Here is a 12,647-nt window from a genome sequence, read left to right on the forward strand (position 1 = left end):
TGTTCTGCTAAATTAGCTAGGTGGGGCAAAAATTAAAACTGCTTGCCACCATTATTTTTTTTTAACAAGTGAGCCAAGTACTAATATCATGTTTTCTTTTGGTTTGGTTTTACTATTGATCCTCAGTGCTGGCAAAGTTGTGGTAAGACGAGCATTACCAAGCTCACGGATGGGAAGAGGAAAAGTTCAACACTTTGGGAAAGTTGTATTTTTTAAAAGCTAATATTCTGTGGAAATAATGACAATTTTCCAAGCTAGGTCATGCATCCACAAGCATGCATTATACTGTCCTCTTAATTTGTGTAGGTTGGAAATTTTCCAAATAAGAAATTAGCACTTGACCTTAAGTTTAGTTACTACATTTCAGGAGTCTCAAATTAGAAATTCATCTAAAACATAACAACAATAACAACAACGAAAACCTTTGTACACAAGATAAAAATCACAGCATATTTCAACAGGGAATAATGAAGATAGCCTAACATAGAATGCCAGATTCAGATGATGAAATGCTATGCAACTGTTTAAAATTATGTTATATAGAGAAAATGCGATAATGTGAAAATGTTTGTCATATATACTAAACAGAAAATGAAATTTTAAAAATTACATTGTAAGAAGAATCCAGTTTTTGTGTGATGAGACTGAAAGATTTGTTTTCTGTTCACTCTTTTCCAGTATTTTTTAATGAACATCAGTACCCTTATTTTAATTAAGTACGACATAAGATAAAAGAAGCGGTAAGCAGTTGTCCTCAAAATATGGAGGACCATACTTTGCAAATCTTAGAGGCAAAGTAAACAATTTATACAGAATCTTTTCCTAAGAAAAGTGTTTGTCTAGTCACAACTGAGCACTGTATTTTCAGTAAGAATAGTGTCATTGTGTGAATGTATGGGTAGACCTTCACTCAGAGAACTTCTCATCAATCACCCCAGGAAAGGAAGTGAACAAAGCCTACTTTCCCTGAATGCCTACTGAACAGTCCCACCAGGGCCACCAGAGCCAGAAACATCCTTGTGCCTCTTAGCAAAGTGCTGAGACGGAAGCTTGAAACTGGCCCTTCCACCCTGGGTACCCCGTCAACACACCCTCTTCACTCTAAGTTGTCACTTTGGAGTCATTTGTGTCTATGCCTGCCTCCCCAGTCACTCAATACACCTTTAGCTCCTTTGAGGGCAGATTCTATTTTGAATTATATTCTATTTTTGCCTTTACACACACACTCCATTTGATTTGCATATAATAAATACGACTCCATTTTTTTTTTTTAAGTTAAGCCCGCTCAGCAAAAGCCAAGTATCCTAAGTCACATCAGGGAAAACTGGAAGAAAGAATTAAGGCTAAAATACCAGTAAGGTGTTATATATATGCATGACTGCTGATGTCCTATGCATTACAAATAATGATAATTAATGTTCAGCAGGCGTCTGGTACTGTTTTAGGCACTTTATGCCAATTAACTCATTTACTCCTCATAATAAACTTGTGAGGTAGATGCTATTATTGTCTTCATTTTACAGATGAGGAAACCGGAGCACAGATTCCAACCCTGGCCCAAAGTCTGCAGAATGTATACACTTACCTACTACTCCGTGTTGACTTGCCATCAGCATAGCCCCACATTTACACCTATATCTGTTTAAGCTTTATATATACAGCTTTGGAGAAAATAATAATTTGCTATATTCCATCTATAGGAGTTAACACATCATCTATTAGATGAGAATCTTAAAAATACATTCAGGCACTTAATATTGGGAACTCATTCTAAAGAAGCAAGTCAAAGGGATGAAAAAAGCATTCATATAAAGCTGTTTCTAGCAGTATTGTTTCTTCTCAAAGAAAGTACATCACACAGCCCATGGGGAACGAAAATGTCCAATTGTTAAAGAATAATAAAATAATATGCTGTGTGAATTCAATGGATTAAAAGGGCTTCATTAAGAATCCAGGAGACCGGGGTGAAATACAGAAGTGTAAATAGCGGAACGTCAGTTTAGAAGTAAGCAAAGCATGCTAAACCCTACCCACCACAACCAAGCCAGCAGGACACATCTTTGTAACCAGACCAAAGCCATAAAACCAGCGATAGTTATAAAGAGATATGTTAAGAGAAATGAGTACCTTGGCCTGTTTTTTTGTAACTTTTTTGTATATTTGTTTAATCTCCTAGATTTTTTTAAAGTCAACTTGTTTTTAATAAAAAGGAAGAAATCCACCTTCCAAGAGGCTTTTCCTCAACAAAAGTCAAAACTTAACTCAAGCTAGTTGAAAATCACCAGGAGGCTAAGTTAGCAGAGGGCTCCTTAAGCATTTATTTCCCTCGAAGCTTAGAAACCTGATACATCATTTGGGGGTCTGAGAGGCAGAACTGCTGGAGTCTCCTGAAATTTCCCCTCTGTGACAGATGCTGGCATTAACCACAATATGTCCTTCCTTCACTTGAATGCCCATCGAATTCATTCATTCGACATTTGTTTATTGAACACTTACTCTGTGTTCCTAGTACTAATGTAGGGATGGTACAGGACAGAAAAGGTTCTTGGCCTGATGAAGCTTATATCCCAGTGAGAAAGAACAGACAATAAATAAGAAAAAAATAAATAATATTGTTTTAGGTAATGATAAGTGCTACATGGAAAATAAAGCTGAGTAATAAAGGTTGGGGGTGGGCAACTCAAGCTAAAGGAGTCAAGGAAGTCCTCTCTGGGAAAACAACCTGCGAACAGTCCTGAGAAGCTGAAACAAAAAGAGCAAGTGCAGAATGATTACCTTCTAGAGATCTGCCACTCAACATCATGTCTACATTAATGATACTGTATTGTGCACTTAAAAACATGTTAAGGGGGTAGATCTCATGTTAAGTGTTCCTATAGCAATGAAAAGTAAAAACAATTTTACAAGGCTGTCAGAATGTGTTTAAGAACAAAAATGAAGTATGGAAAGAGCACTCTGGGGACAAGAATCGGCCCGTGCAAGTGTCCTGAGGCAGGGGTTTAGTGAAAAACAGGAAGCACAATACAGCTGGAGGGATGGCGAGGAGCAGACGACGGGGACAGAGGAGAGAAAGGAAGTCAGGGAGGAAGCTGCAAATCATGCAGAACCTTGAGGGCCACAGTCAGAAGTTAGGATTCCATTGTAAGTGTCACCACCGCATAGGAAACCACTAGAGGTTTTAAGAAAGAGAGTGTTACGATGGCCCTGGTGTTGCAACAAGGTTACGCAGTTATGATGCAGATGCCAGACCGTGGAAGGGAAAAGAGGAGGCAGGGAGATAGTCAGAAGGCTGGATCTGCCACGGAAAGACTTGCGGCCCTAGAATCAGGCTCTCCCAGCTCCTTACTTCCCTCCTTCTCTCCATCAAAGTTCAATTATATGGAATGAAAAACAGTTGAACTCATAGAAACAGAAAGTAGAGAGAGGGTCAGGGGGTGGGGGAAATGGGGAGATATTGGCTAAAGGGTATAAGCTTCGTTATAAGATGAAGAAATTCCAGAGACCTAGTGTACAACATGGTGTTTATAGCTAATAATCATGTGTTCTATACTTGGAATTTTCTAAGCAAGTAGATGTGAAGCATTCTAACCAAAAATAAATGAATAAATAACTCTATGAGGTTGTCAGTTGCACCTCAGTGAAACTGAAAAATAAAATATTAGGGTGAATGTCTAGCCCTCAACATTCTCTGCACCAAATGAATTTTACAGTGTTTTCTCCATGAATCCCATAGTAATAATTTTAAAGCTAATAAAGGGCTAGTTAACATGATAAATGCTGCACATGCACTATCTCACTCAATCTCTATGACTACGCTATGAGAGCAAAACAGCACTATCATTCCCATTCTACAGATAAGGTCACCAAGGCTTAGAAAGGTTAATTAGCTTACCCAAGGGCACACATCCAATCAGTGACTCTTTTAACCATTCCCATATGTATTGCTTCCAGCCTCAAAGTTTTGGAAATTACTATTTGTGAAACTCTATCTTTTAAGCAAATAAAAAATTAGTAAGCAAGTAATAATAATAATGATAACAATAATAAAAATGCATAAAGTTATCCCAACAAAATCGATGGCATGTTTTAGGACTTTTGAAATACTAAAATTACTTTGACAGTGATTCTATAACATTTTACTACATTGTCAGATAGTGACCCCACCAGTGGGGGTGAGGATTTAATAATATGGGTAACTGTTGAACCACTGTGTTGTATATTCGAAACCAACATAAGATTGTATATCAATGATACTTTAATAAAGAAAAAATCCACATTGATTCACTCAGGACCATGGCCACTAGCAAAAACAGTGTCAAAAGGAAAAGAAGCTAGGGTTACAAAAAAAAAATTTACCTTGAAAACTCCTGTAAAAATCTGTAAGGCACTTAGAGATATGGGGATCCAAAATGATAACCACTAGATGACTTCTAAAATCCCTTCTAATTCTATGATTTCATGAATGACATTAAAAAGAAAGAAGCTCTACACTTTTTACAATAGCCAAGATATGGAAGCAACCTAAGTGTCCATCACTAGATGAATCGATAAAGAAGATGTGGTACATATACACAATGGAATATTATTCAGCCATAAGAAAGAAACAAATCCTGCCATTTGCAACAACACGGATGGAGCTGGAGGACGTTATGCTCAGTGAAATAAGCCAGGTGGAGAAAGACAAATGCCAAATGATTTCCCTCATTGGTGGACTATAACAATGAAGCAAAACTGAAGGAACAAAATGGCAGCAGACTCAGAGACTCCAAGAATGAACTAGTGGTTACCAAAGAGGAGGGGTGTGGGAGGAGGGGTGGGGAGGGAGGGAAAAGGGGACTGAGGGGTATTATGTTTAGTACACATGGTGTGGGGGGTCACGGGGAGAACAGTGTAGCACAGAGAAGGGACATAGTAGATCTCTGGCAACTTGCTGCACTGATGGACAGTGACTGCATTGGGGTATGGGTGGGGACTTGATAATGTGGGTGAATGTAGTAACCACAGTATTTTTTCATGTGAAACCTTCATAAGAGTGTATAGCAATCATACCTTAATAAAAAATTTTTTAAAAAAAGAAAGAAGAAAGAAGCTCTAGATGGTCTCTTTTTTCCCTAAGGGGCACTAAAAGAAAACCATGTCTTCAGATGTTTTACATGAAATTGCATGAAACTGAACAAAGCATTAGTAGTATTCATTAATTTCAATAAATATTATTGAGAGACTACTATCAGGATTTGAATGGTTAAATACATAACACTGAGTAGATGGTGGGTGGAAAGTCCTGTTTTAGAACTTTTATGTTCTTTATGTTAAATGTAGGATACTTATTAGTGAACCAAATAATGATGTCTGGTAAACAGTAGATATAAAAGTCCAGAGTTTGGGGATGAGGTTAGGCTGGAAATTACACATGTAAGAGTTAATCAGTCTGTTCTTTATATTTAAAGCCAAACAACTAAATTGGATGACCTAAAAAAAAATTTAAATAGAAAAGAGGACCTAGACCTAGACCCAACTTGAGTAGAAGTTCAGGAAGGAGGAGAAGCGGGCAAAGTAGACTAAGAAGGAATATCAGAAATATGGAGTAATATTAGGAGGAATTAATTTCCCAGAAGCAAAGAGAGCAGCAGATATTATGAAATATGGCAAGAAAAAAAAAGAAGAATTCTGTATGTGGAAACTTTCTTTTTTAAATATAGTTTTAAAGTAAATCAAATGAAAACAACTTTTCTTTTCCCCAACTGACCTCATCATCGAACTCATCGACACCTTACTACAAGATAATCCCCAGGGAAGATGTACCAATGGAATAATCCTGATGTAATTTTAACTCTTAGGAACACTGCACTTAATCCTCTTGCTGTATGCTTCCCAAGCAGACGTGTCATCTCAGGGGGACAAGAATGTACTGCAGATAGATTGGTTATGAATATTATTATTTGATGATAATTTCAAGTCTGAATGTCAGGGGAACTTCAAAGGTAAGTTCCAGGCTACAGAGAAAGGATAAGTAAAGCCTGATGTTACTTGGTACAAAGGAAGAGGCAGGATAGAACATATGCCCAGTCCAGGAGTTGATCGGATTGGAATCAGGTACAGTCTGAGAAGTGTTTTAGCACAGTGCCCCTTATCAGCAAGATACGTGAATCTAGAAATGGTCAGTATGCCATCCCAGAGGATCCTCTGAGGACAGAAGTCTCTTGAGACAGACCCCTGGGGTCCTCGGTGCTTAGCAGAGGATCCAAGCGAATCTGCAATGGCTTGCAGTCCACATGGGTCCAGTGAAAGGTGAGTATCTCCTCCCAGACTCCAGACTCTAGAATATTAGGAAAATCCCTAGTTTATAACTAGGCCAAGCCTTGTGGTGGACATTGGTCAGAGAGCAAAAGCTAAGCATGGAGTTTTTGACAGAAAGAGTCAAAGTCCAGTTCCTGCTCAAAGGAATGATTTTATACTAGACAGTTTAAGGCAAACTCAAGAATACATCCTGTAAAATCCATGCTTTTCAGATTGATGAAAGGCAAAGAGGAGGCTCTGTCCAAAATGGGCATGGAATCATAATCTAGATCTAATGAAATGAGTTCAACACTAACTAGCCTTAAAATATAGAGATGTCAATACTTTCAAGAATTTCTCCAGCCTAAAAAAAATAGATGCATTTTTCCAAATTTCAAACTTACAAAAGCCAAAAAATTAGAAAATATCTACCTCTATTATAAAAGGAATGGCTAAATGTTGAGAATCCCCCTTCAGCATTAAAACATAATCCTAATTACATGCAATTTTTCAAAAAACATTATTGCAATAAGAGAGACATGCCCGTGCTTCCAGGCACATTGTCCTTTTAATGACTGCACTTCACTGTATCTGACCTGTATTATTTTTATTAGCATATCTCTCATTCAATCAAGAGCTCTTTGAACACAGGCACTCTCTCATTCTCTACACTCCCTCTTCTCCCAGAAACTAGACCTATGCCTTACATAGAGTAGGGCCTTCGTAAATGTTTCTGAAATGGATTTATTAAAGTAAATATTGTTGATTAAGTGAATAGCTGGTGAGAGAGGAAGAAAAGAGGCACAAAGGAAACCGAGAGAGATTACAAATTAGGGTACTGAGCATTGACTTTGTAATGATCTGAGGAAGTGTCGTGGCACAACACTTCACAGTGAAATAGTTTGTTGTGAAAAGACAATCAGAATGAAAAGATTTCATCTCTAGGACACCTATCATTCAGCCTCCCACACAGCACACTGCTCAGTGAGGTACAATTTACTTTACTGATAGAAGCTTAGATTCCCAGACTGACCTAGGAATGAAATGCTACTTTGCCACCAACTAGCTGGAAAAGCTAGCTAAACCTGTGAGCCTGAGTTGTTTCACTTAAAAAAATAGACAATAAATTTACATAGGACTGAAAGACTGCTTAAGTGAAATGATACCTATAAAATGATTAGTGTAGTGTGTAAGTACCCAATAAATGTCACATTATATAGTAGGAAATTAATAACCTTTTGTTACATGTCTACATATTTCATTTCATATACTCAAAGTACATTTATAAGGATATTACATTGGACCATGTGAAATTGCCTATATGCTACCATTCTTGACCTTCAGAGACAAATTCCATATGATTCAACATATTAGCTGTAAAGGAATACAATTTATGATTCTGCTTTGTCCCAGATACTGTTGCCAGAAAATACTCTTGGCAAATCCCCCAGAAAGTAAACAGTCCCTTTAGACATATAATCTCTTCAGGGTTTAGGCATATATGAACCCTGAATTTCATTTAATGAATGATAATTTTTGAATTCATAAATTCACATGTGAAATTCATATATATTCAGACATCTAGAAAATATTATTCAAGCATGTCTTGTAAGGACAAATATATCTTTTGTTTGGGTCCATCTGATGTGGGAACATTTCTTTGACTAGGTATGAATAGATCTTCCAGCTGGTATGAGTATCTCCAGAAGCCACAAACACCTGTGCTGCAAGCACGGCTTCTGCCTTGTGAATAATGATTACAACAAGGTTCTACCTTCTCTGTTCATCTCACAATTAAAGTTCTCAAAATTAAGATTTTTTTTCCTCTTTAGGTGAGCCAACCAAATCTGCTAAGAGATATACCACATCGGTCAATTAGGCAATGTAGACATACCTAAAATCAAGACATTTTACATAAACTATCTTTTAACTATAACAACTAGCTGATAAGGAGATGAAACAGAAGTAAGTCATTGTTCTTCCTACCTAAAGAGGGTTTCTGCAATATAAAGTGACTTAGGAAACTAGTAGCGGAACCAGATATGACAAAATCTCTCCCAGAAAATGTTAGATAACTCTGCCAAGCATTGCATCCACTGGGCAATGTAAATCTTTTTCAGTCTCAAGATAGATAAAGAAGAAATCAATGAATCAATATACCTTACTGAGCAGTTAATATGTCCCAGGCATTCCAGCAGGTTCTCCGAAGGACATTGTTTCATTTGCCCCTCACAACAATCTCCTAAAATGGTGAGGTGTTATTCTGAGTGAGGGGGGTCTTACAGGGGGCAAGAGACTTAGTGAGATCATGAAACTAATATGTAGCAAAGCAGGAATTTGAATACACATCATTCCATCCCTACTTTCTACTAACTTTCCTGAAAGCATTTTTTCCCCTATATTTTTATGCTCTTTATTTATGCAGTCTCCTAAAATCTGGTTGTATAATCAGGCAGTTTATTAACTTGGTTAAAAAACTACGTTTTAACTACTTTTTTCTCTCGGTATGAAATGTTGTCTACAATTTAAATTGAGAGAAACTGAAAAGGTTGCTACAAGGTGTTGTAAACAGAAAAGGAATAAGGGGAAATCTAGCTGACAATCTTGTCCCTGTGACTCCGTAGAGTAGATGGCATCTCAACCCCCTTTGCATCCCCTAGGGCACCTTGTATACTTAAAAGATGAAAAAGAAATGACCCACTTGTGCAACTTTAGACAAGTCAGGCAATCTCTTTGGAAGTGATGGACCAGATGACCTGACAGAGCTCTGACCTCTTGGGCATCTGTGACCTTCTGTGGCTGCTGGTCATCTTGCCCAGAGATTACATAAAAGGCAAAGAACTCTTGGACATGCTCTTGGTTACATAATGGCAAAGTCTCAAGAGATGATAAAACATCTTTCCAAAGACTAGCTATACCCTGGGAGCTTTCTCTGGGTCATAGCTGTCTTAGAAAATGTTGATTACTATTTCCATTGTTTTCCTTGGAATAATAATGGAGAAGCTGTTCTGAGTCAAGATTTTAGATTTAGGAAGTTTGGGGAATTGTACTTTCCACTGGGTAATAGCCAATCTATGGCCTAAATCAGTACATGTAAAACCTTTTTACTTAAGTACTCTAATTAGCACAAGAGACAATTTATATTCCTGAGCACTTGGTGATCAGCCATGAGTAAGAAATATCTTAAAAATCTTATGTTTTTGTCCACCAAAGCTCATATAGATCTTCCTTCTACATATACTATCTACACTTTTTTAAAAAATTTGAAATCATTTCCTAAAAATTATCATGTTAAAATTGGCCTTTAAAAAAAAGCTGCACCATGTTCGCCTGGGACCTGACTTTGTCCTGGACACAATTTTACCCTTTAGATTCTAAAATATGCACATGCTAATTTAGGAGGCATGCATAGAGCCAAACAGCCACTGCCATTCCTCCAGATTTACGTACAGAACAAAGTCAGCAAAGCATTCACTGGTTTACATGATGCCCATTGTATGGCTCAGCATTGTGGCATCAGACGCAAGGAAACCTGAGAGCTACAGACCGTCTCTTGAAAAGGGTGTCTCGCTGGTTTCTTCTTTGCAACAACCAACGGCACTTCATGTTTTCTAAGGACAAGACAGCTTCCAGATGGGACCTAACTTACATCTTTACCTTGTCCACAATAAAGAGACGACAATGAAAGGGGAACTTTTGTACAAAGAACTCAAGAGAAGAGTTAGATAGTGTAATGGATAATGGGGATTTCTTATGCAGTGCCCTGCATTTGGGTATTTCTCCATGTTTGATTCCTTTCCCTTTTCTAGACCCTATAATGAAATGAAGCCAAGATAGGCTATGCATTGCATTGAGACAGAAGTGTTTTGAGGAAATTAGATGGATTTATGCCCAAGATGTGGGGTGGACTTCCTGAGCCCAAGGATGTGGTAACTGAGAAGAACATGAACAGAAGGCACCATTGGATGGCTTATCTCTAGTGTCCTTATGGATTGAATAATGCATTTGTACCACCTGTATAGCCTTGGTTCAACCGAAAGCCACTGTCTTGGTTTGGGGACTCTTAGCCACCAGGAGGCAGGCGATTGAAACTGCAGGCACTATAAAAACGGCATCACTCCGGACTTCGGTTCCTGGCCCCAGAGGATTCTGCCTTCTCTCTGCTCCGTCATTCAGTCACTCTTGCTTTGAAGGGTGAATTAAACCACTTGCTCCCCACCTTCACCCAAAACATCATAGTTTTTAAATAAACACTTTTCCCCAACCTTTGTAAAAGAAAGAAAAGAGATTGTTTTTTGCACTGGCAGGGTCAGGGTTTACTAGATAAGCCACAGGGTACATTGTAATTATGCCTCTCAAGTCTGAAAATAATGTAATTCAACATCTTGGTCTCAGATCATAGCTGCTCGTTTTCCATTAGTTACTTCTAGAATTCTACTAATGGCTGAAATGTAGTAAAAAACAAACTAATAAACATGAGAACATTTGGAGGCAAACTCTCAATATTTAGGGACAAATTGGATGAAGGAGAGGAGCAGAATGATTCAATCGAGGTTCTAGATTTTGAGCTACATTAGTCTGTCCTGCAATATGGCACACAATGTACTAGTATGACAATTCTCCTTAAATTATGGCATACATCTACTTATTCTTTCCTAAAGTTTTTTTTATTTCAAGTTCCACATAATGCATTGATATCCTATTTTGCCCATTTTGTAACTTTGATCTTTAGGTTGACTTCATTCCCTAATTCATTCGGGAGACACTGCCTGTCAGCCTTTCCTTGTCAGGCATTGGCTCTGCACTGGAGTGTAAACAAAGGTGCCCAAATCCCCACCGCTGAGGACCTCTCAGGCTTTGCAGCCTGAAGGTAGAGAAAGAAAGGTGAGAGGGTAGCAAGTGTATAAATTATATTACATGATCTACTGTAAAATGAAAGTGTGTACGTAGCTGCCGAGATATCTCAGTAAGTGCTCTAACACTGGACGGGGGAGTTGTGAAAGAGTCATGACAAATGACAGGTGCCTAGAGACTCATGTCATCTTTCTTTTTCATAGTTCCACTACTAATTATGGAAGAAATAAATAAAACAGCAAAAATACAATTCTTCTTTCACCCATTCTCAACTGACCCTAAGGTACAGTTGGTGATTTTTGCGGCCTTCCTGGTGATGTACCTGACCAGTGTCAGTGGGAATGCCACAGTTGCCGTCATTGTCCAGGTCAACCACTCCCTCCACACACCCATGTACTTTTTCCTGGCTAACCTGGCAGTTCTGGAAATTTTCTATACATCCTCCATCGCCCCACTCGCCTTGGCAAATCTTCTTTCAATGGGCAAAACTCCTGTTTCCGTCACTGGATGTGGCACCCAAATGTTTTTCTTTGTCTTCTTGGGTGGGGCTGATTGCCTCCTGCTTGCAGTCATGGCTTATGACCGGTTCGTAGCAATCTGCTACCCTCTGAGATACACCCTCCTCATGAGCTGGCCCTTGTGTGTGGAGCTGATGGCGGGGTCCCTGGTGCTGGGGTTCCTGCTGTCCCTGCCACTGACCATTTTAATCTTCCATCTCCCCTTCTGCAACAACAATGAAATCTACCACTTCTACTGTGACATGCCTGCAGTCATGCGCCTGGCTTGTGCAGACACACGTGTTCACAAGACTGCTCTGTATATCATCAGCTTCACCGTCCTAAGCATCCCCCTCTCTCTGATCTCCATCTCCTATGTCTTCATCGTGGCAGCCATTGTACGGATCCAGTCAGCAGAGGGGCGCCACCGAGCCTTCTCCACCTGCTCCTCTCACGTCTTAGTGGTCCTCCTGCAGTATGGCTGCACCAGCTTCATCTATTTGTCCCCCAGTTCCAGCTACTCTCCTGAGATGGGCCGGGCAGTGTCCATGGTCTACACTTTTATCACTCCCATTTTAAACCCCTTGATCTATAGTGTGAGGAACAAGGAACTGAAAGATGCCCTAAGGAAGGCACTGCAAAAATTCTCGGAAGGATGATCCCATGACTTACACAAACCAGGATATTTTCACAAGTGAAATGAAATACCACTAATAATTATGCTGGGACAACATGCATGAGCCAGGACTCTTCTCAGCCAACTGACACATGGCCTGTTATTCTAGGAGCACCAGAGGAAATGAATGTTACTGTCTCAGTAAAATAAAGCTGTATCACCTAGGGTGACTGATGTCCTCTGCATAGATGAAGGAGCATCAACATTAACTGACATCCACCTTATACTAGCACTTTATGTGGATTATCTCACGTAGGTACGTAATCTGCATTATTTAGTAAAAGAAATTAATGTAGCTGACAAAAGACACATCCAGGGTGAAAACACAACTATTTAGAAATCTA

General features: G+C 38.9%; 1 protein-coding gene across 1 annotated transcript; it reads left to right on the top strand.

Annotated features, from left to right (window-relative positions):
- Positions 1-11,347: 11,347 nt before the first annotated feature.
- On the top strand, positions 11,348-12,286 carry LOC108386207 (olfactory receptor 10V1). The gene has a single exon (XM_037011883.2). The coding sequence runs from the start codon at positions 11,348-11,350 to the stop codon at positions 12,284-12,286; it is 939 nt and encodes a 312-aa protein (XP_036867778.2).
- The last annotated feature ends 361 nt before the right edge of the window (positions 12,287-12,647 follow it).

Source organism: Manis javanica, unplaced genomic scaffold, assembly GCF_040802235.1.
Source record: "Manis javanica isolate MJ-LG unplaced genomic scaffold, MJ_LKY HiC_scaffold_25, whole genome shotgun sequence".
Classification (NCBI taxonomy): Eukaryota; Metazoa; Chordata; class Mammalia; order Pholidota; family Manidae; genus Manis; species Manis javanica.